This window comes from Nothobranchius furzeri, chromosome 18, assembly GCF_043380555.1.
Source record: "Nothobranchius furzeri strain GRZ-AD chromosome 18, NfurGRZ-RIMD1, whole genome shotgun sequence".
NCBI classification, from domain to species: domain Eukaryota; kingdom Metazoa; phylum Chordata; class Actinopteri; order Cyprinodontiformes; family Nothobranchiidae; genus Nothobranchius; species Nothobranchius furzeri.
This window is the reverse complement of record NC_091758.1, coordinates 32,773,741-32,798,006: the sequence shown is the minus strand read 5'-3', so window position 1 is coordinate 32,798,006 and position 24,266 is coordinate 32,773,741. Positions and strand designations below refer to the sequence as shown.

Below are 24,266 nucleotides of genomic sequence, written 5' to 3'. Positions count from 1 at the left end.
CATGGATTTATTCAATTCATGCAATAAAAAATAAGGTAATTTTACCAGCTTTAGATTTGTTCCTGAAGCAAGAATCTGCCTCAAACTAAAGAAAATATGTTCATCTTATTTTAATGAGTTGCTCTGTAAATACAGGTAGATTTGCTAAGCACTTCTAAACCTTCTGTGTGTTTATGTAGATGCTCAACTAGTTTTTTTTTTGTAGACTTGCTAAAAAAAATTTACTAACGTGAAAAAATAAGCATCCAAACAAAAACTACAGTTGGGTAATGAAGCTTTTATTGTTTAAAACGTTGCTTTTCTCTCTTGAATACTTTAACTCACACAGCAAGAAGTTTTCCTCATCCTCCACAAACCAGATGGCATAAAATCTGAGGATTTCTTCACTCTGGAGACTTTAAAACAGCATTTCTAGTTTTCCAACCCAATATGTGCTCATTGTTCTTTTCTCAACCAGAATCATAAAATTATATCGCTGAAACTTTAATTGCGTGTCATCTCACAACAGGTGTTTCTTTTCTCAAGCTTCGCGTAGAAAATGACAAATGCAAATAAGTTATAGAATTTCTTGTTTGATCCAACGACCAGCACCAGAAACCTCAGAGAGACCCAGAACAGGACCAAACCTTTAATCCTTGCCAGTCTTACAAATGTCCATTGCACAACCCAACTGTTGCCAGAAATAGATTTTCCTAGTTAACCAATAAGACGATACATCAACTGTAGTTATGGTAATGTTCATTGAGTGTTTACACAGCCGCTGTTGGTGTGGGAAGTGGTTTGGTTGGGCCCGGAGCAGACGAGGGTTCACATGTCAAGGAGGAGCACTCTGGGGTCCTCCACCACCGACTTGATCTTACGTAGGAAGGTGACAGCCTCTCTTCCATCGATCAGACGGTGGTCGTATGTTAGCGCAACATACATCATGGGACGGATCTCCACCTAGGAGGAAGAAAAGTAATCACTGAAAAATGACCAATAATTATTTGCTAAATTTGTAAACATATGCAACATTTAAATGTGACCCCCCCCCGTTTACTTGAGAATGTAGCCTGGTTGCTCATAAATAATGGAGTAAAACCTACAGTTGTTTAAAAGCAGACACGTTTCAGCAAATGACCAGAGGATACAAACCTTGCCTCCGACTGCAACCGGTCTGTCAAAGATCCCGTGCATGCCCAGAATAGCAGACTGTGGAGGGTTGATTATCGGTGTGCCGAACAAGGACCCAAACACACCACCGTTGCTGATGGTGAAGGTGCCTCCGTCCATGTCTTCAACAGCCAGCTCATTCTTACGAGCCTAAAAACAACATCCAGACCCAGTTATGCAAACATTTCATCACTTTTCATGCAAACGTGTACAATTTAAACAATTTTAATACGATAATCACCTTTTCTCCCAACAAATTGATTGCTTTCTCGATGTCAGTAAAGTTCATCCCCTCTACATTTCTTATGACGGGAACCACCAAACCCTGGAAAAAGAGAACATAGCCGAACGTTCTAGCTCTTTGTTTTTCCTTTCAGTGAAATCCACTTTTCTTACCTTCGGTGTAGCTACAGCCACACTGATGTCGACATAGTCCCTGTACACAATCTCTTTGGTTGTATCATCAATCACTACAAACACAGAAAATAGGATTATTATGATTTAACTTCTCCAGATTAGACTATTAATCACCACTATATTTCTGGCAAGATCAAGTTCTTTCCTTGTGAACCGCTTTCTGTCACATGCAAAGCTAAGAGTTGTGGTAAGTGAACCCACAGGGCATTTCAGATCTTTAAAAGGCATCAGCATGCACCACCCTAGCTTCACTGTGGTCTACCTAAATAGGTCAGAGTGGTCTAGAGCAGTGGTTCCCAACCTTTTTCCCAAGGGACCCGTTTTTTACCAGTAAAATTGTTGACGACCCCCTCCCATTCTCTCTTCCAATAAACGTTTGACACATAAAAAATACACTGAGCAAAATGTACTTAAATGTGTATATTACTGTTTTAGGGCTGAAACGATTCCTCGAGTACCTCGAATAATTCGAGTACAAAAAATCCTCGAGTCAAATTCTCTGCCTCGAGGATTCGTTTAATTCATATTTAATTAATTTGTGGCTTTGCAGTCGCCCGTGGTCATGTTTCACCCAGACTGAAATAAGTGACGCACATGCCCACTGGACTGCACACGCGAGTAGCGAATGTAACTTAACTTTCTCTTAAGCCATGGCGGACAACGTGGACCCCGGTGGAGTGCGAAAAAGACAGAAAATGTCAAGATGTGGGACCATTTTTCACGTCGTTAGGCGGAAAACGTACTCCAGTGTAAATACTGTAAAATGGATTAAGCCTACCACAACACCACATCCTCCATGCTGCAGCACCTGTAAATGTCTCTTCTGCAAGCGGACTCGGAGCCTCTACAAGATAATGCATTTTAGCCTGTTTTTCTATATATTCTGTGGACACTGTGCGACTTTTTCGTTTGTAGCAGTCAGTTTCAGCTCACACCGTACGTCTGGTAGCAACACGTCGGACTTAAAATGTGCTAAAAATAGCAGTTTTTACACAAAACGTCGGACTTTTTATTGTGTTATTGATGTTTGTTGTCCTTCGGGATTGCTGCAGGAGGACATGGGTATTTATGAGAGGAAAACGAAAGAAAGTAAATAAATGTTTTGTGATCAGTATAATTTGACAAAACCACGGCAAACACGCTTTCTCGACAATCCTTGTTATTGTGTGAGAAAAAAGTGTTGAAATTAAAACGAACGTGTGTTAATAGGGAACAGCCGGCGAGCTGTTTGCGCATGCACCGTGAGCGGTTCTGGTTCTGTTTGGGCCGCAGCCGCTCGCAGCGCTACTTCAACAGTTATCCTCCTAGTTTTTGTCTGGCTTGCAGGCTAGCAGATTCTCGCACGAGGGGAAAATCGGCTCAGGTTGTGTACTTATTTTTTGCACAGCCATTTGTTTACTGTGAAGTAAAGTTGAAGTGCTGAAGTTTTGAAAACTAATTTTGAATAAAACTTGAAGAATAACTGGCAATAGCTTGCTCATTTTAAGAGGTCTTTCATATTTTATAACATGCTATTTGATAAAATGGTTTACAAATACAAAAGGGTAATTTATTAGAGTACTCGATTAATCGAAAAAAATATTCGATAGAGTACTCGATTACAAAAATATTCGATAGCTGCAGCCCTATACTGTTTATACTAGATTATTTACTGTAAAGGCTGTGATTAATCAACCAGTCCTATCTTTAATGAACTTTTGACACTTGAAAATAAAACAGTGAGCTGAGCAAAATGTTCTTAAAAGTGTGTTACTTTTTCTGTACTAATTATTTCCTGTCTTAATATCAGTAAACTTTTCACTCATTAAAAAAAATGTGAGCAAAATGTGGGCTATAAACAAGTAATAAATGACGTTTTAACCCCTTAAAGTGGAGAGGCCCTGGCGACCCACTGAGAGGCTTTGGCGCCCCCTTGTGGGGGTGGGGACCCCCAGGTTAGGAACCACTGGTCTAGAGGAAGTAAATAAGTTAGAGATGGCTTTGAGGTTGCTGAAATTAAAAAATAATACATTGAAACTTTCTTCACTACACACACACTTGACGTGACTTGACGCCACACATGCAGACGTTCCAAAACTAACACCAACATGTTGAAGGTTTCCAGAGGTAAAATCTTTACCGGCATTGACAGCAGGTTGGTCTGTCAGAGCGTACGCAGCAGCCTTTACGAATGCGGACATGAAGCCCAGCTTGATGTTGTGTTTTTTTAGGAAAGCATCCTTGTACACCTTTCTCATCTCCGTGATGTTGCTGCAGGAATAAAAGCAGGAAAACACAGAAATCCATCAACACTTTTCAAACGCTTTAAACAGGAAGAAACAACGAGCTGAAATTATTCTCTTGAGAAAAATATTTTTGTTAACTATGAAATCACGGCTCTACAGCTATAGTGGGGGAATAGAGCTATTAAAAACGGTTGCTAATTGTTTCAGTATTGCTCATTCTTCACTTGTATCTCTCTTTTTAATTGTTTGTTTTCCTGTCTCTAACCCTGTTGAAGTTCTAGGGTTTCTCCGCTAACGGAATTAGCCCCTCCCAAGACACAGACTCTCCGAGAAAGGAGAGAAGAAGCGATAAAAATCTTCACTTTCTAGAGCCTGTAAATCTTATTGGGCTGTCATAAAAGCCCATATCGGTTGAGGCAGCTCTTCCACTCAGAGCGCGGGTCTCTGTGGGCCTCCGCAGATGCTCCGGCCTCCTGTTCTGACCAGTTCCTTCGGCTCCAGATGAGCCCTAGACTGGGAAGTCTTCCTCCAGACCGTCAATGTCAATCCAATTAGGATGCACAGAAAACCCTGAATAGCTGAAAGCCGACACCACACATTTGCAGGGAAAAGAAATCCTCAAAGTGTCCTCTTCAGCACAGGGTGGCAAGTGCACACAATAACATTTCCTTGTAAATTAATAAAACCTGTTTTAACAAATCTTATCTTTGTTTTAGATGGAATTATGACCAAATATTTACATTCCAGTGTTTAAGAGGATATTGGGTTTCAAAAAGCTTTTCCTATTGGGAAGATTCCAATCTATAACCATTTGTGGGAGTGTTGTTAAGCCTTTTAACAGGAGCTGGAAGTGGTACTCGTCCTGGAATCTTGTTTGCAGCAAAAATACATACATTTTCTAAAAGAATTAGACTCTTTACACTCAGTGTGTGTGTTCCACTTATGTGTTTATGGTGAAATCAGCATATTATTGTATTAAAAAAAGCAGCACGGAGGGTTTAAATAGGTAGGCAAGTAGGTCAGTTAAGTGAGAATTTCCCACCTCATGTCGACCTCATTAAACGTAGTGAGCATGGCACAGGTGTTCTGGGCTTCCTTCAGCCTCTGGGCAATTCTTAGTCTCATGCGGTTCATCTTAACCTAAACACACACGTTATTAGCCACATTAAATATTTCACAACTTTTTTTTTGCATGAACGTGTCATTAAATCAGTTTAAACATTAAATTTACCCTGCTCTCTGTCCTCGCTGATTTAGCCCCTCCTTCTGCCTGAGCTGATGGTGCAGTCTGAGCAGCAGTGGGCTTAATGGCTGACACTTTGGGAAAGAGAGATTTAAAAAAGCTCTCAGTGTGGCTGAAACAGCAACGAAACACTGTTTACAGAATCCCAAACAATGATTAATTGTTAACGTTAGAGGTCAAGAACACAGATGTCAAGCTAATCAGTTTTCACGAGACCCAAGCTGTCTGGTGGATGACTACTAACCTGGTTTGGTGTCCATAGCATGTGCGGGCACAGGTGGCACAGGGGGCATGGTGGTGGGAATGGGGCCCACAGCTGAGGGGGGAGGTGGGGGTGGTGTTGGAGCAGCAGAAGGTGGAGGAGAGGCTGCAGCAGGAGCCTCAGATTTAGGAGCTTCTGTAGCTTTGGGAGCACCAGCTACAGAAACAGGTATGGTAATACAGATTTTAAACTTTTGTCTAAAATCTTATGTTTTTGTTAAAAATCCTGCCCAACACACCTCCTTTTTTGAGCTTGAAAAGTGGTGTTCCTCCTTCAACCTTCCCCCCATCTGGAACCAGGAGCTCCTCAATCACACCAGCAGCAGGAGAGGGAACCTGCACCGATGTCTAAAAGCATGGGGATAAAAGAAAAACCTCATTTAATAAAGAAATTAGATTTTTTTAACAAGTATAAAACAATTCTATGGACTAGTTACTATAAAAATAATGCACATTACTTAATAAATGATACAGTAGATTGCAACTTTGTGGATAAAGTCCTTGCAGATATTTGATCAATTTTAAAGTATAAACGAATGCCTTGTGAGTTGCTCTGCGGGAAAAAGCTCTGGCACTCCTGTTTCCGGAAGTAGAAATGAGCCAGATGAGAGGTGAGCAGAAGACAGCAGGATTGGGAGACTTATTTCCTGATATTCGGACAACTCACGGATTGGTTAACAGTAACAGAACTCTACCACTGACTATTTGTTTCGCAACGTTGATGGTAATCTACAAATAACTCAAGCCTGATTGGGTTCTGCCATATTGTGAAGTTGCTAACGGTTAGCTTCTACTAGCTGAGACTTGCTTTGCTCTCTCCTGGATTCAAAATCAACAGTCACAAGTCCGATCTTCCGTCATGAGCCAATGTAGGAGTCCATGAAAGCTAAATTTCACTGTGATGTAATCTGAGCATTCCACCATCTATTATCAATCGGCAGCTAATGCAGGAAATAGGGGTAGAAGACTCTTTGCGTTTAGCATGCATGTTTCAGAGTGGCCGATCATATTTCATTCACTGCCAGCCATTATCCGAACAGAAAACTCTCGACTGCTAGCGTTTTTTTTAAAGCCTTTTTACTGTTTTTTGAAGAGTCAAAATGCTGTGCTCTTAGCCTGGCCTGCCAGTCTCCTCTGATTAATTCTGCACAGAGAAAGGGTCTGGGAACTCTTCTATACAAATAACCCCACCCCGTGAGAATTCTAACCGAGCCAATCAGTGCACCACAACGCAGTTTCTCATAAACATGGCGACTGGAGTTCACTGCGGCTCTTTCCTCTGCTCTAAATGACTTGAATGTCTTTAAAACCACAAAAGGTAGAAGCGCTAAAAGCCTTTCTTGTTTGCACTGTCGCCAGACGCCATTTTTTTTACTACAGCTAAAAAACGACAGCGGATGTCACACACAACAATGCTCAGTTTCTCATAAACAACGAAGAAAGTGGCGGAGTTCGCTGCGGCTCTTTCCTCTGTTCTAAATGACTGGAATGTTTTTAAAACCACAACAAGTAGAAGTAAAAGCCTTTCTTCTAAAAATTTATTTTATATATATATATATAGGGGGGAGGTGGGGGTGTATATATATATATATATATATATATATATGAATTACAGCATCGCGCAGTACAGTTGGCACTTCCATCTTTTTTTTTGATTGGTCATTTTTGAGCTGCCTAGTCCCGCCCCTCAGGTGCCTCTCTGCCTGTGCGTTAGACTCTTTCTCTGTGCAGAATTAAACAGAGGACGAGTCTGGCAGTAGGGTTGGGCGTCATTTGATTGTGAACGATTCCGATTCCAATTCCTCGTTTCGATTCCGGTTCCTATAGATTCCCGATTCCGATTCATTCATGACATGACATGCTTTACATGAGCCAGCTAACCACAGGTCCTATTTGATGAAATAATCTTAACTTTAACATGAATTTTAATTCTATGAACAACATCACCTTCATTTAGACAAAAACATGTTTTGGAGAAAAAAGAAAAAGACTTGCAGCACAACCAGTGTGTTTGTTTCTGACCACAACCAAAGTATGGAAGAAGCCTCTGGGATGAGAGGCTAAATGTCTCCAACATATCCAGGAACGTCCAGCTGTTTCCAGCTAAAACTCTCAGGATGATCATGTCCAGGATGACTGAGAACTACACCTCCATGCTGCAGCAGCATTCAGTCAGAACAGAAAGTGAAACTTAAATGTAGCTGCTGTCAGAAACAATCTAACAGATTTTAAACATTAAAACTCAACAGAAATAGTTCAGAAAGGAAATTGAAATGTTCACAAATTTGTGTGTCATTTATTATTATTATTATAATTATTTATTGTGGCAGAAGCTGGTGTGGTCGACCACAGAGAAGCTTCTCTAGCATGATGACTTTAACCATTCTACAGGTTACTGTTCAGAATTCTGATGCTCATGCACACACGCACGCGCGCGCGCGCGCACACACACACACACACACACACACACACACACACACACACACACGAGTGTTGGTGAGCAGCTGCGTCTGACTGCTGACGCTCCGTGTGTGTGTTTTTATTTCTGCAGTGAGGCAAACTCGCCTCGCACCGTCCAGTTTGTTCTTTAAAGCTTCTAGTAAATCCACCATGTTGATGTATTTTAGCACGTTTCCTCTACGCTGCAGGAATTTAAGTTTACATTACGGAGTAAAAGTTCGGCAGACGCGTTTGTTTATATTTGGCCGCTGCGCGTCGGGTTGGGGGGGGAGGGGGAACTCTGTGCTGCACACAGACAGCTGGTGTGATCAGCTCTGAAAAGCATTGATCACAATTTGCAGATCACGTTTATTTTCACGGAGGTCGGCCGCGGATTACTCTTCCATCTGCATACTAGGAATCGAAACTAGGAATCGAAATAAAAAACTTTGAACGATTCTGGGAAAAACTAACAGTTGGAACCGGTTCCAATCAGTGGCAGGCCAGGTTACTGTACTTTATGACCATGTAAACACCAAAACTAAGAAAGAGTAGACTCACTTCTTACATCAGAAAAATTCTGCTTGTTTCTAGTTTTTTTCTGTTCTCTTACAAGCCATTGTCGAAGTGCGAGCTGCAGAAGGCTTTTCTGGTTAGCGCCTTTCTTTAGGCATAGCAACCTCCCAAAACGATCCAATTCATGGATTGTCTATTTCATGATCACGTGCGTGTGTGACACACACAGACGGAATTTAACTTTACGACCGTGATGTTTTTCTATCACAAGGTGCACACGCTCGTTCCCAGGCTGCCCCATTAAAAATATAATGATGAATGAAAAAACAATTTCTCTATGAAATTAATCTTAAAGAAAAATTATTTAGAAAATATATTTCATACAAATATAACTTTTAAATATATATATATATATATATATTGGGTCTTTTTGTTTTACCTTGTCTGTTTCAATTTCACACACCACCTCATCCTCAGAGACAGCATCTCCAACAGCTATGAAGATTAAAAAAATTAAGTATTTAGTCACGTTTGAGAGGTGCTTGTGTACTATTAGTTGTCAGAATTACCTTTCTCCCACCTCACATCCCCCTCTGTGACAGACTCTGCAAATGCAGGAGTCTTGACTGTGATGACTTCATCTCCTACAAAAGAAAGAAAATGAAAGAAAATCAATCTCATTTATTTGCAAATAACCTTTAGATTCAAGTATGTTTGAAATTGGAAGATGAAATACGTACTGAAGGCTACAGATGTCCTGAAGTACTGAATTCGGAAAACACTGGACCTGGGATTATATTTTCTGAGAAGAAAAAAGACAAACATCGCATTTATTGTTCAAATAAAATGGTTTGTTTTAAGTCTGACATTATGGGTTGAACATATAATGTTAGTTTTAAGGAAAAAATTATAAATAATCTGCACACTACAGTGTATCATTCATCCATTCACACGCCGATGATGATGAACTACATAATAGCCACAGCTGCCATGTGGTACACACTGACAGAGGCAAATTACTTTAATAATACAATAATAAGAATTAGTTTGAATTAAAATGGGGCTTAAGATGGTATACTATCACTAAAAAGCAGCCCACAACTTATCTGCGATGTAAAATATGATTATGATTTTTTATTCTGTAAATATTTAAGTTAGTATAAGAACTTACACATCATTGTTTAAAGTGGTTGGATGGCTAGCTGATAGAACTGGCAAAACGAGAAAAAGAGAAACATGTTACTTTTCAGGGAGAATTATGCGAGTCAATAATTAAACAAGAAGAAAACATACCTGCTGTGGCTCGACGAGCAAACACATTGTTTCCCTGTAAAACAACTGAATCATAACTAAATACATAATGACTAAATACATCATTTACTTTTAATAATCAAGTGAAAGTCCAATCAATTTAATTACATTAAACCTGCAAATTGTTCCAAGTCAAATACACAATAACTAGAGTGTAACTAAAAATCCCGATGACCTTTGGCACTACTGATAAGTGTTGGTCAAAATTTTTGTTCAATTCCCAAATATAAGAACTCCACTAGCTAACTTATTTGCATATTTTCCCCGAATAAGTCAATTAATCTTTGTAAGCATTGATATTCAATAATATAATTAAAGACATACTAGCTGATCAGCAGGTTAGCAGCAAAACTTACGTAACTTTGGCTAAAAATACTAAATTTACTTAACATGCATCTTACAATGACAAAAATGTTGTTTACTCACATTCTAAACAATTTGACCTCAACATGACAGCTTGGTGTAGCTAATGAATCTGACCGTTGCTTTGAGCGTTCACGGCTAACATGTTCTCGAGAGAGAAAAATATACATATAAATCAACTAATTCAATGGGTTTATGGCCATTGAAATGCGACTTTCTGAGTAGTTACAACATTAATGTAAACCCTCAAATAAAGTTAGCAGCAAATGCTTGTCTGGGAAAGTGTCATTCTGTCCTTGGCTTTCAATGTTACGGCCTGACCGTGGCCTACAGCAGCGATCTAGCTAATGCTAATGTTAGCTAGGATGTAGCTGACCACACACAAACTGCGGCTTCTTCCGCCGCCAGAGCCAGTGAGGGAATCTGTCACTCGGGGTTACGATAATGTTTTACTCATTTGACGCCTACCTGGCGGATGGCAGACAGGGAACGGCCGAAATTCCTGGTAAGACACCGGGAATGGGATAACATTGTCGCCGTGTGACAGCAGCCTGTCCGCGGAAGAGAAACTCCAGCAGCTCCAACAGGGCTGACTGCGCTTGCGCAAGACCCGAGGAGGTGTGATAAACCATTTAACAGGGAGGGGGCGACACAGACGAGTCCATTCAGTTTCACCAACCAAACACCAAATAATAAACATCGATATACCGAATAAATTGTTGCTGTTTGTTCATTTATCTTAGATTTTAGATATTATGTTGATTTTTACAGTTAATTTTTGTAACCATATCACAAAAGGTAAATAAGCCCCGGCTTTTGTTGTCATACATAACTCCAAAATTTAGCAGATCAAAAACAAGATAATTTAAAAGTTCATAATTGGAAAACAAAAAAGCAAAAAACCCAACTATAGGCTTCGAAACCATTCCAAGGATGTTGCTGTTTAGGAAATTGACCAAGTGCATTAAACATTTTCTTTCTTAACAGCAACTCCTTTGAGGAAGGCATCTCTAAATTCACAGAACCAACACAATTTTGTTAAAGGAAAGAGTGGGGAAATCTAAAACAGTTGGGAGGACAGAAAGGAAGGGACTGCAGTGGACAAATGTCATCTCACACGGGCGTTTGGAGATAGTAAAAGTACACATACTTTAGTAGAAGTACAGATACCCGTGTAAAATGGCTCTGGTAAAAGTAAAGGTACTGATTCTGTCTTTATTTAAGTTAAAGTAAAGATCCCAGGTTTTAAAATGTTCTTAATTATTAAATACTGGCAGGTACTGTGTGTGTGTGTGTGTGTGTGTGTGTGTGTGTGTGTGTGTGTGTGTGTGTGTGTGTGTGTGTGTGTGAAATTGTACTTAATTCCTGAATGTGCTTTATTAATTAGTTGGAGAAACTGATATGTAAAACAGAACTTAATGAAATAAATTATCTGTAAAACTTACAGATGCAAACTCCACGCGTCCTCCAACTCGTAAGCAAATTTAAACCGGATGTGCGGTTAAATTTGAAACGTGCTCGTGAACAAGGGCACCGTAATGCAGCTTGTTGTCGCACACTTGAATATTGGAGTGACGGCCTGTATGTAAGTCCTCTCTGAAGCGGAGGCTGTTTTGAGTACCACTGATGTTCTGTTTGGATGACATAGCCCAACCTCAGATGAATCTCTCTCAGATGAGTCCCTGTGCTTTGATTCCACACACATAAGATCCTTGAAGTATTAGTAAGGTAGGTTGTAGGGCTACCAAGTAGTGATGGGAATTCCGGCTCTTTTTAGAGAGTCGGTTCTTTAGGCTCACCTCATTCCCTCTTGTCTCCCTCCACCCGCATGTGCTCTGCTGTGTGTGTCTGTCTGAGTATGATCCTCCCTCTTCCCCGCCCCTACTGCTCTGTGTGTGGACAGTCTGGACACACAGTTACACATGTTGACCAATCGCCTGTAGCTTTCACCAAGGCAGGGGGGAGGGGGGAGGGGACGGCTCCCAATGACGAGCCGGCTCCCTTCGTTCACTTCAAAGAGCCGGCTCTTAGAGCCGGTTCGTTCGCGACCGACACATCACTACTACCAAGTACTGTCTGCTTTTTTAAAAACATTTGGGTTTTATTTACTTTCAATCTTTAATAAAACAATTGCTCTCAGGACAACATTGTTAAGCAAACATAATTTTTATCAGTAGATTTCATCTTTAGTCCACCATCACATGTTGTCTGTTCAGAGAAGACTCTTGTGAGGGATGAACCTTCCATCCTCTCCTTTCGCGTGGCCACGCCCCAGCTTTGATGGATTGACTCTCCTGCACTCCCAGAACCAAACTCAGTCTGCTCAAGCCAGCAGCTCGGAGCCACCACCCAGCTCAACAGGTAGGTCCCGTCACCGCCGCTCAGTGTGTCTCTATCAAGCGTGGTTATTAACCCGCAGACCTGAAGAAGTGTGACAAAGTGCATGCCTGCTGCTCACTTTGGTGGTTTGTTTAGTGAACAGTATTTCCACTTGTGGCTGGTATTTCTGCAGTAGTTCTCAGCTTTATCAGAGTTTCTGGAAGATTTATGTATTTAATTTAATTGCTGTATTTGTGTGTTTATTTACTTCTCAGTAAATGTTTTTACTGTTCAAACAATGTATTCTTATATTAAATCAGGCAACAACAACAAAAAAAGTAAGATTTAAAATTTAAGCCTATTAATAGGGACTTTTAAAAATTAATTCTAATTGCTGCTTTAAGAATAATTAGCTGTAAGAACTGTTATGTTGTTAAAACAATATACTTTGCTTATTTGCATGTGAGAATATGTTTCTCAAAGTCAGAATTTTTGCAATATAAAGTTCGTTAAATGTGTGATATCGTCATTACAAAAAATAGACTTCATTTGATTATGACACTATTTTAAATTAGTTAAATAATTTTAATTTTTGCTAAAACCCAAAGATACACACATGCAATTAATCCAGTGACCACAGACACGCGCAAAATACTTTCTATTTTCTTAATATTCCTATAAATTTGTTTTCCTATTTTAGTAATTCATACCATTCCTTGAAATATACATTTATTTTTAAGAACTCTTTTCATAGACTCTCTTTTAAATAATGCATCTCCTGTGCTCCGTATATTTTGTGTTGTGTGGATCAGCTTAAAAGGCAGCTTTTGTTGTTAAACTCCAATCCTTTTTTATCTTTTGCACTATCAATCAATCAAAGCTTTATTTATAAAGCGCCTTCCACAACCCTGTCAGGAAGCCCAAGGCGCTGAACATGGAACAGTACAAAGTTAAATAAAGTGAATAAATCAGAAAATAAAAGCAATTTAAATTACAGATTACAAATTACAAAAAAGGTGAAACATTCTAGTAGAAGACAAATGTGTAAAACAAGGGAAAAAGTGAACTAATGAAAACTGTGAGATAAAGTCAACATAAAAGAGGGCCAAATTCAAACATGTTCAGGAATTGCCAAGCGGAGGAGGTGGGTTTTTAGGCGACTCTTGAAGACTGGCAGAGATGGGGACAGCCTAACAGCCTAACTAATCATTATTGCAGCCTAAAGATGAAAGAAATCAAATGAGTCTTTTTCATTTATGATTATTTAATATGATAATATTATATATGATATAATATTTAGTTTTCAAACACCAGTTTAGATTATATTTAAGGCTTACATTGATTGTGAAAAACAAATAGCAACAATTATGAATATAAAAATAAAACACATTTTGCTCAAGACCAGCCTTTAGTCAGCACAGCAGGTGTGTTTATTTATTTGGCCAATGCAGCAACTTGAAAAACAAGAGTGTTAGGCTTTTACCATCATGAATTAAAAAAAAAGTATAAAAAGACCTTTTTTGGCATTGTATAAAACTCTTGTATTGTTATCTTTTGTATTTCCTGTGTAACAGTTGACTCTAATTCCTTAACGTGAGGTGAGACGATTCACCGCGAGCATGAACCTGAGTCTTCCTGATCAGAACACGCTCAGCTCAAATGAAAGCTGCCTAGAAGACGACAAGCCTGCAGTCATGCTGCCCTGCTTCCGCAGAAGCATGTATGACGAGCCTCTGGCTTCGTACTCAAACAGATCCATCATCTCCCAACTCCTTCGCAAGACAATCCACAACAAACGGGCCCTGGACGAAACCCACTTTTACCTCTCTAGCTCTGCTGCCGCAGACTCTGGCCAAGATGACCACAGCAGCGTCTCCTCAAAGGACAGCACACTGGAGGCGGCGTCCCCGGGTGACCACATCTCTACAGGAGCCAGCCCAGAAGGAGAGAATCCCATGACTGATCATCTACAGGCCAAGAGAGCCAGAGTGGAGAACATCATTCGAGTCATGGCTGGTTCTCCTAACAGCAAGCAGCACGGCGAGACCGAAAAGTCTGATGCAGAAGTCAGAGACACAAGGGAGGCCAGAGAATCATTTAGGGAGAACAAACGCAAGCAAAGGTTGCCCCAGCATCAGGAGCACAGTTCAGCGGGGGGAGAGATGAGCAGAAAACCTGGCAGCGGCAGCGACAACACTAAAGAAGAGGAATGTCACAAGTTGAAAGAGCAGCTGCACAGCATGCAGAGGATCCTGCATCAGCTCCAGGAGAAGTTTCTGCAGGTTTACAGTCAGGAAAATCCAGAATATGACAACAGGGATGCAACAGAAGCCGATTCAGATCATGATCTCCTGAGAGAAAAAGTAGAGTCGTGCTACATAAGCACTGAAGAGGAGCAGGAAAAGGACAAAAGCACAGCAACTCTGGCCTGTAAAGACAGAATAAAAGCTATTGGGTACGGGGTTCCTGAAAGAGAAATTCAGAGTCTGCAGGAAACCTTAAAACATGAGCTTTCCAGAGCCATGAATGATTGTCTAGACAGGGTGTTCAAGAAGGTGTCTTCCACAGGGATAAACCTGTCCCCTGAGCCCCGTATGTGCTCATCACCAGAAATCCCAATCAGCACAGGAGCAGACAGGAAGAGCCAGCTGACCTGCTCCACCCTTGGTGAGTCTGAAATGGAGGAGTCCGTTATAAAATCTCAGTCATCAGAGTTCTACGAAAGCTCAGAGGCTCAAAGCCCACAAGACCAGACAGAGGCCCTGTCTTTGGTGGTCCGTAAGCCCACAGAGACACCTGTTAGCTCCATTACCCCGGCTGTGAAAAGGCCTTACCCCGTGCACCACACACCCTTTCAGTTCAGCTACACCAACCCTCTGCATGAGAACCACATCCTGGAGCACCTTCTGAAGTACGGCCCCCACACCAGCTTTGGACTGCTCCCTTGCATGCCCCCTTCCATGGACAGGACCTCGCCAGACTCGATGAACATGTCCTGGGACGCCGTCGGCATGAGGTCCAAAGTGACATCCAGCCACTTTGGGCACCACCCGCGTTCTTCCAGTCTGGGAGCGGTGGCGGTGGACGGCCTGTGTGTCCCTCACGTTAAGATGGAGAGCGGGGAACTGCAGAGCATGGCTGAACGAAACCCCTACATGTCTCTCAATATATCCTTTGCTTTAAACTACTAAACCTTTGAAGATTGATTTTTTTTAGGAGAATGCAGACCCTACAGTCCACTTGATATTTCAACAAAAATTAAGAGTCATCATAAAAAATACAAGATTTTAAAGCTGCACTTTATGATTTTCTATTCATAACACGTATTATCTTAGCAATTTACACTAAAAGTCCAGATGGCACTTTGTAATATTGTTTACTTCTCCTGCTGTGCATCAGTGCATTTGTGATAATAATTTATATATGCACTATTTACCTTTAATTTAGCACAAGCTCTCCATTTCTTAGCTCATCCCTCTGAACAATGGCTGGTTGCGGTTCACTTCAACGTGGGCAGTTTCAGCAACAAACTTCAAGGAGAATTTTGCCTTTGATCTTACCAACCCCACAGAAAATTATAGCATCTTCTTTATTCTGAACAGAGTAATGACTTTAAGTCTGGAAAAAGACAAATAAAAAGGAATACAAGGCTTTGATAAGAATTGCCGGGAACAAAAGCCAATTTTCAAAGGCAGAGAAAGCTTCAGTCTCTTTTTCAGGAAGAATTTTTTTTTCATACTTGAAAAGGTGCAGGATCTATTTCTCCATCATCAGAGTGATAGGGGTGCATCTAAAAGGTCACCTCTGAGTGCTGGTGGAAACCACAAGTGCCTCCCAACCATAACACTTGAGCTCTTGTCTTGAGCTTTTGTTGTGGGAGCCCTTTTTTAGGAAGTGTATGACTGAAACAGAACACAATAGCAGAGGAACTCTACGTACGTCAGGCAGATTTAAAAAAAAGGGAAAATAATGTATTTAATTTTATTCCTGAAAAATAAATCTCAAAATTATGCAGCAGATCTTCAGTATCATCCATGAGGTGATGTGTTTGGTGTTGCTGCGAGATTTTACAGAAGTATGTTTGGTGGTAATGCTGCCTTTATCTTTACAGTGCAAAGAGCGTTCTTCTCTTTGAACAATGCTACATAAATTTTTCATCCATTCCTCCTTATTTCAAAGGGAGGGTTCCATCATAAATGTGCGGTTTGGCGACCTGATAAGAAGATATTATGAGCTCAGGTGGGTAGACTCCTCAGGTCAAGGAAAAGCTTGTGAAAGAATTGTGTATTTTAGTATTTGCAAAACATTTTTAAACTGGTTTTAGACAAATAATTCTTCATAAATTAAATAAATAAGCCATTTTAATGATCTAACACTCTTGCAGGTTATTTAGGGACAATTGTGACATATGCCGCGTTTAAATCAGATCGCTTCTGTCCGTCAATCAGCGTCTCCTTTCAAAACATTTCAAAACAAGCGGTCTTAACTCCCAGGCATGAAGTGCTTTGCTCTCTAATTAAAAAACCCCTAACCTAATTTGTGATTCTGTTTTGCCAATAAGCGCACGTTAGGATCATTATTGACTTCCAAGTTAATGCCGAGCTGTTCTTTAGTGAAATTCAATTTTGGCCGGAGACAGGGGCAACACAATCCTCTGGCCCACTATCACTTTGCACGGGACTGTGTGGTGTGTGTTGGATTTAATTGCCGTTGTCCTTAACTTAAGTGTAAAACATCCAGGAGGGGCTCACTCCGAGTCATCTGAAGAAAGCGAAGCTCATGTTCTTCTACACCCGCTACCCCAGCTCCAACGCGCTGAAGACCTTCTTTCCTGATGTCAAGGTAAGTGCTTACTTGTTCAAATCATCCAACCGCACGTGTCGAAAACCCACAGAAGTGTTTGTGCTGTTTTTTTTTTTTTTACCCCTACTAGTGTCTACTTGTCACTGTGTGTTTGGAACAGGAAAAAAACTCAGCAGTGTGTCGGAGGAGAGAAACAAAAAGGCAGAGGGGTTTAAATAACAAAGCCGCTGAGCTGCTAGTATGTCCTGGGGGCAGAGGGAGATACAGGGGCATTCTCTCTTTAAAAAAAGCCTCTCCAGTCAGCAAATGGACTGACAAAGGACTCTGTAGGAAAGGCATCGCTATTGAGTGTCAACAGAGAGTTGGTATTAGAGACTTTTGCAGTTGCAACCAGGCAGTCCTAAACAAAACATCCTGTGTTTTTTTAGCCTTGTCACCCCTTTTCTGTCATCCTTTTGCCTTCTTCCCCGTTGCTGTTTCCTACCGTATGTGTTCCTGCCTTAATTTCACCTGAATCATCTCTCCCTAGCTATTTCCTCCATGCATCCCTCAGCAGTCCCTCCCATCACCTTTCCTATCTTGTGTCCTGGATCTCTGAGTCTGTGCGGGCCCCCCTGCCTCTCAGTCTGCACTGACCCCCTGGGTCAGGGGGGAGGATGCTGTTGCTGCAGCCCAGCGAACGTCTCCTCCTTGCTTACAATCCTGCGGTGGGAAGTGGCACTGGACAAAAGAGCCCATAATCCCAGTGTCTGATTCCATCCTATCAGCCCGAGTCAATGAGAGGGAAGCTTCCTTCTGTCCTTACGCTGCTGCTTTCTCATCCACCACACCAGAGAGAAGAGGCGTCTTTGATGCCTGCCCAGCCCTTGGGCACTTTTTCTCCTCTTTTCTTTCTGGATGACAAGATAGAATAACAAGACTAATGTCAAGACCATCTTTAAAAACACAGACTTCTGACAGATGTTTTTTCATCTCAGACATTGGTGGGAAAGGATCAATGAAATCAATGCTGACTCTTAGATGGGATTTTATTGCTAAACTATTAAGGAAGATTTATATGTTTAAATTTGGAATATTTGTGATCATTTTGATGCCAGAACTTTACAGGTAAACCTCAGAATATTAGAAATGGTGCAAAAGTTAATTTGAATAATTCAACCTAAAAAGTGAAACCAATCTATGAGACAGATATTTCAAGCTTTTATTTGTTATAATTGTGACAATAGCTTACAGCAAATTAAAAAACTCAGACAATTAGAATAATATGAAAAGGTTCGATGTTCTAGACTCAACGTGTCACACTCCAATCAGCTGATTATTCCAGAACACCTGCAAAGGGTTCCTGAGCCTTTAGATGGTCTCTCAGTCTAAGATGAATTACTGAAATAAATGGATTTTGCAGTATATTGGAATTTTTCGAGTTTCACTCGTAACTGCAGAACAGTAGGTCTTAATTACCAATCGTTTTTCTCCTTATTTCTAGTTCAATCGCTGCATCACCTCCCAACTGATCAAGTGGTTCAGTAACTTCAGGGAGTTCTACTACATCCAGATGGAGAAGTTTGCACGCCAGGCCATCATTGATGGCATCACAGACGTCAAAGACATCACAGTTAGCAGGGATTCAGAACTCTTCCGGGCTCTGAACATGCACTACAACAAAGCCAACGACTTCCACGTGAGTTAGTTGCCTTTACACAGCTGGGGTTTGTGTCTTATCTGGGAAATATTTTGCTTTATTATAAGATTGAAACTTGCTTATTATAAGCAACATTCCTTTGTTTATTCTTCAAATCCTAAAGCTCATTGGGAAATGAAATATTTTTGTTGTTTTGATGTTTGTGTTTGATTTGGGAGGATTTAATACTTTTTTTGTACAAAGCAGATTATTGAACAATAAATGTTCAATCCATCCATCCATCCATCCATCCATCCATCCTCTTCCGCTTATCTGGAGTCGGGTCATTGAGGCAACAGCCTAAGCCGAGAGGCCCAGACTTCCTTCTCCCCAGCCACTTGAGCCAGCTCTTCCGGGGGAATCCCAAGGCATTCCTTGGCCAGGTGAGAGACATAGTCTCTCTAACGTGTCCTGGGTCTTCCCTTGGGTCTCCTCCCAGCTGGATGTGCCCGGAAAACCTCACCAGGAGGCGTCCTAATCAGATGCCCGAGCCACCTCAACCGGCTCATCTCGATGTGGAGGAACAGCGGGTCTACTCCGAGCCCCTCCCGGATGACCGAGCTTCTAACCATATCTCTAAGGCGGACCCAGCCACCATGCAGAGAAAACTAAATTTGGCCGCTTGTATCTGCAATCTCGTTCTGTCGCTAGCCAAAGCTTGTGACCATAGGTGAGGGTAGGAACGTTGATGACCGGTAAATCGAGAGCTTCGCCTTCTGGCTCAGGTCTCTTTTTACCACGACAGAACGGTACAACGCCTGCACCACTGCAAACACAGCACCAATCCGCCCATCGATCTCACACTTCAACTTTCCCTCACTCGTGAACAAGACCCCGAGATACTTAAACTCCTCCACTTGGGGCAGGACCTCATCCCTGACCTACAATCGGTTTGAGTTTCAAACCATCTAAAAAAGCAAAGTCCACTGTTTTATTTGTTTCTGAACTGCAAGTAATCAAACATTCATAAAAGCATGCAAAACCTTGTCTGACGACACCATTGTCTGCGAAACCTGTTGTAAATCTGCCTTCAACCAGTAGGGGAAGAAGCGGGAAACTCACTGAAGCCGGGCGTACACTGTGCGACTTTTTCACTCGCAGCGTTCAGCTTCAGCTCAAACTGTACGACTTCCTCGCAGGGCAGATCTCACGAGTCGTGCGCTCACACTGCACGACCCAGTTCTCGGTTGCGACCTGACTGCTCACACTGTACGTCTGGTAGCAACACGTCGGCCCTAAAAATATGCTAAAAATAGCAGTTTTTACACAACACGTCAGACTTTTTTGTCTTGTTTTGCCTGTTGTCCTTCGGGAGTGCTGCAGGGGGACACACAGGGATTTATGGGGGTTGGATGAGTAAAATGAAATAAAGTAAATCTGTGTTTGGTGATCAGTTTAATTTGACATGAACACGACAAACACGCTTTCTTGACAATCTTTGTGAGTAAAAAAACGTGTAGAAATAAAAACGAACAACGTGTGTTATTAGGGAAATAGCGAGCGAGCGGTGTTGATGCAGGATTGCGCATGCGCCGTGAGCGGTTCTGATACTTTTTGGGTCGCAGCTGCTCGCAGCGCCGCTTCAACAGTGCGATACCCTCACGAGGGACGAGCGAAATATTAAACACGCCAGAAGTCCGTGCGACCTCACGACTGCTGATTGGCAGCTGGTCACGTGTTGTTAATCGCCTCTCGTAACCCCCTGTACACTACACGACCGCTCGGCGCAAAACTCGCCCCGATGTCGTGGATTCTCGCACGACTGGAAAATCGGCTCAAAAAGTGAAAAAGTCGCACAGTGTACGCCCGGCTTAAGTGTTACTGTAAGACAGTTTCTTTCAGAAGGTAATTAAATGCAAAATAGAAAACTTTGTAATTGCAAAATAAAAAGATATGTCATTTAACAGATTACAAGGCTACTTCAAGCTGTTGATTCTTCATTTAAAAGTTGAATAAATTGGAAAAAAACAAGACACAAAATCAACACTGCTGGCAATTGAGAAGGGTAGTAATTCCCGTAGGTCGTACATGTGGAGTGACCCAACAGAAGTGCACGTTTAAGTTGGCGATCACTTTGGAGAAGAAGCTGTTAAGCCTGCTGGAAAATGAAAAAGGTTTTGGACCTAAAGATAATTAAAAAATAAATAATTTATTTAAAAAAACGGTTCCTGTGATTAATGATAGGTCTAATTTGAGCTTTTATGATGATGCAGGGTTTCTGGAGGATTAATGTTCTCTGGAGGATGTTAGTCTGCAGACACGTGAGACCTTCTCCATGGGGCTGTGGTCATCTATGACTGTGCTGACCTGCGCTTTATGCTGCACCTGTGGCTGACCAGCCCTAGCAGCCATTATCTAAACTCCAGAGTGATGCTTTATTAAACTGTGGGAAGAGGAAGCCACAAAATCCTGCTAAAACAACTTCGGATTAGAGGACCAGCACGCCTGAGCGAGACCGAGATTGCTACTGATGCGGAATGCTGAGAAAGATGCTGTGGATTCCGAGGGAGAAGGCCGTTTGATGGGAAAGGGATGGGACGGTTTTCTTTACCTTGGGACCAAGACATTCCTTTCCCAGGGATGCTTTTGTGTCAGGAGATGAGGGGAAAGAAAAATAACACATCCAAACCATTCTAGTGGATGGGAAACAAGTGATGAGGAATGGGTTTTTCCCAGCATCCTTTGCTTCTGGCTTTAAACTTCATTTATTTATGGGTTTCAGTCAATTCCGCTGCAGCTGAATCTCACCAAATCCTCACTTGGGTAAACTTTTCACAAATTCAATGTGATTAACTGAATACATCTTTTGTTGAAGTTTGGTTGGATTCAAAAATTTGCTTTTGTTCGGAGCTCTTTAAGAATCTCTTGGAAAAAGCTTGAAGAAAACACGGCTAGCTAATGAAAGACAGAGTTAATATTTGCTACGTCGCATTTGCTGTTTGTGTTCAGAGAACAAAGACATGAGCTCCCTTTCATCAGCTTGACTGAAGAATTGTGCTACTGGTCCTCGTTTCACATATATAGAGAAAAACAAAGACAGGCTGTTTGCGGCGCAGCTTCACGTATAAAGTTCTTCACTTTCTCTTTCTTGTTCTCCAGGTTCCCGACAGGTTCTTGGAGGTCGCCGAAATCACATTGCATGAATTTTACAATGCCATCTCTGCAGCTAAAGATTCAGACCCATCTTGGAAGAAGGCCATTTATAAAGTGATCTGCAAGCTGGACAACGACATCCCAGAGGACTTCAAGACGTCCTCATACTTGTAGACTGCAGAAGAAGAAACATCCAAATCAATTAGTGGGTTGTTTTTTTAATTGGCAGTAATATTTAATATTTTTCTTGTGGTGCATTTTCAGTGAGGTGAAATTACTGAACACATTTTTGTAGAATATAAAATCTGTATAGAAATTAAACATTTTATGCTCCGTTTTACAAAGTCTGAAAAAATAATACCTGGATAAATTCATCTCTTGTCAATTCATTACGATGTTTGTTGTGTTTTGGCATTTATTAAGTTTTAAGTTGTGCATAAAAGATGTTTCATAGCATAGTTTCCTATCAGTCAGTAGTTTTCGTTTAATAGATATGTGAATGCCCATGCACTGCTGGCTTTTTGTTGTGTAATTTATTATTTTGTTAGCTTGTCTGAATGAGTATGTCATGATTTTTATTATTATAGGTGACAGTTAAGCTGTCGTCTTGCACAAAACAAATCTTCATTTTCAGAAATTTCACTCAAATTATTGTACTGGATGATAAACTGAATAAAAGATGCAGTAAATTTTGATTCAAGGCTGATGTTGTCCTTGTGTTTTAAAGGTTTAAGCAAATGTTTAACTGTTGGGTGAAAGCCCTTCATCCCAGGGCCGTACCCAAGGTGCCTCTAATCCACGTCCAGCTGCCCCCCCCCCCCACAAACACACACACACACACTCCAAACTGTGCTTGCTCACATTGTTCATCGAAGCTGATTCAAGTCAACTTTCTAAGGCCAGCATTCATTGTGCGGCCGCTGCGGATGTGGACAACTGCCATGTCTTAAAAACAGCCACAATGCATTCCCTCCTCATGACGAACGCCGAGGTGACCTCATATCGCAGTTGTGCCACCAAAGCAGAATTCCACAAACCCGGTCGGCCCTGTCTTGCAGGCTCGAACCAAGCTGATGTCCAATTCAAGCCAGAGTTTGGCCAAAAATCACAAAAATAGCTGCAGAATATTTGTACTTCCTAAACGTAATCTCTACATGCACAATATTCAACCAGTAAAATCCATTTTCCTCCTTTTTGCAAACTTACAATTAGTTTAACATGAAAAAATGAAACGAGCACAAGTGTGAGTTTACAATTTCAGCACCTTAAACCAAACATTTAATTGAAAAAGCTGTTATGCACCCAAGCACCAATTACATCAGAAATGATAACATTAAGGAAATTAAAACATTTGTCCAAATGGTTGATGACAAAAACTGGAGACAATAAACCTCTCTAATCTTTTAATGGACATTTCTTTTCAATTACACCAGCCTTCTTCTGTAATTTGATTTACATTCTCAACCCAATTAAAAAGCCTCTGATTGAAGCAAAGTGCTCCGCTTAAATTAATTTGTTGTGTGACATTTTCTGAACAAGACTTGGTCACCTCTGATATAATGAAAGAAAACAAATTACATACCTTCAGTTGTTTCGCCGCCCCAGGCTGACGAGGCCTCAGCTTAAACCGCACGATATGAAATTATGTTCAGTATTAGAAAATCTGAGATAAAACAGAACCTTCCTTTATAATGAAGATGAAATGAAAAGTGAAAGGAGCAAACATGAAGAAAAGCAGATTAAATTAATGCAAAAAGTCAGTTTCAGCTTCATTATGCGTTTGACATTTTGAAAACTCACGGTATTATAAAAAAAACGCTGTTTTGCTGTTTTTCTGAGAATCTAATGTTGAAAGAGGCTGCAAAAATAAAATTGAGATTTCCCAACGCCACCACTTGTGACACTTTTAAAGAGGAACAACAGCACCACCTAGTGGACACTTACTGCAATCTACGCAACTCTCTGCACACTGATTTAATTGATCGCAAAGGCAGCTTAGAAACACAACTCTTCAGATAAGGGATACGTTAAAAATGCAGCTTTAAACAATTCTCCTAACAACAAAAAAACTGATCTGGAATAATCTTCAGTGTCATTTTTCCTTAGAAAAGGTCAATATTCAGTTTTATATTTTAAGAGGATTTTAGGTTCACTAGAGGCTGTGTTGTGGTAACTTTAGATAAAAAATTAGCCTGTCTTCTTTGCAGGGTCCTACAAAGACAAAGGCGGGATCAAACACCCCAAAGCGAGACACAATTGGAGCTTTGGGACTGGGGGAACTGGGGGCATTGGGACAGCCCCTCTCTTTAATCTTGTTGCTCATAAATGTGGTCTTTTGCCAACTGAGAGGGCGCTGGGAGCAAAAGCGAGTCTAACTTGAGAATGGAGGCTGCTGACTTTAGGCTGCCCTTCAGACAACCACTTCTTAGTGTAGTTTAGACTGATC

At 41.1% G+C, this 24,266-nt stretch overlaps 2 protein-coding genes across 2 annotated transcripts; one reads left to right on the top strand and one right to left on the bottom strand.

Moving 5' to 3' along the window:
* Positions 1–257: 257 nt before the first annotated feature.
* On the bottom strand, positions 258–10,550 carry dlst (dihydrolipoamide S-succinyltransferase). The gene is made up of 15 exons (XM_015970207.3): positions 10,396–10,550; positions 9,547–9,580; positions 9,425–9,464; positions 8,994–9,055; positions 8,823–8,897; positions 8,693–8,748; positions 5,538–5,646; positions 5,282–5,455; positions 5,026–5,111; positions 4,837–4,934; positions 3,689–3,819; positions 1,549–1,622; positions 1,394–1,477; positions 1,135–1,302; positions 258–942 (listed from the first exon to the last, which is right to left on the bottom strand). The coding sequence occupies exons 1-15, from the start codon at positions 10,456–10,458 to the stop codon at positions 808–810; spliced, it is 1,389 nt and encodes a 462-aa protein (XP_015825693.1). The 5' UTR covers positions 10,459–10,550; the 3' UTR covers positions 258–807.
* Positions 10,551–12,227: 1,677 nt separating this feature from the next.
* On the top strand, positions 12,228–22,515 carry prox2 (prospero homeobox 2). Its single transcript, XM_015970201.3, has 5 exons — positions 12,228–12,288; positions 13,821–15,413; positions 16,981–17,088; positions 18,533–18,727; positions 21,827–22,515. Exons 2-5 carry the CDS (start codon positions 13,866–13,868, stop codon positions 21,992–21,994), a joined length of 2,019 nt encoding a protein of 672 aa, XP_015825687.3. The 5' UTR covers positions 12,228–12,288; positions 13,821–13,865; the 3' UTR covers positions 21,995–22,515.
* Positions 22,516–24,266: the final 1,751 nt, after the last annotated feature.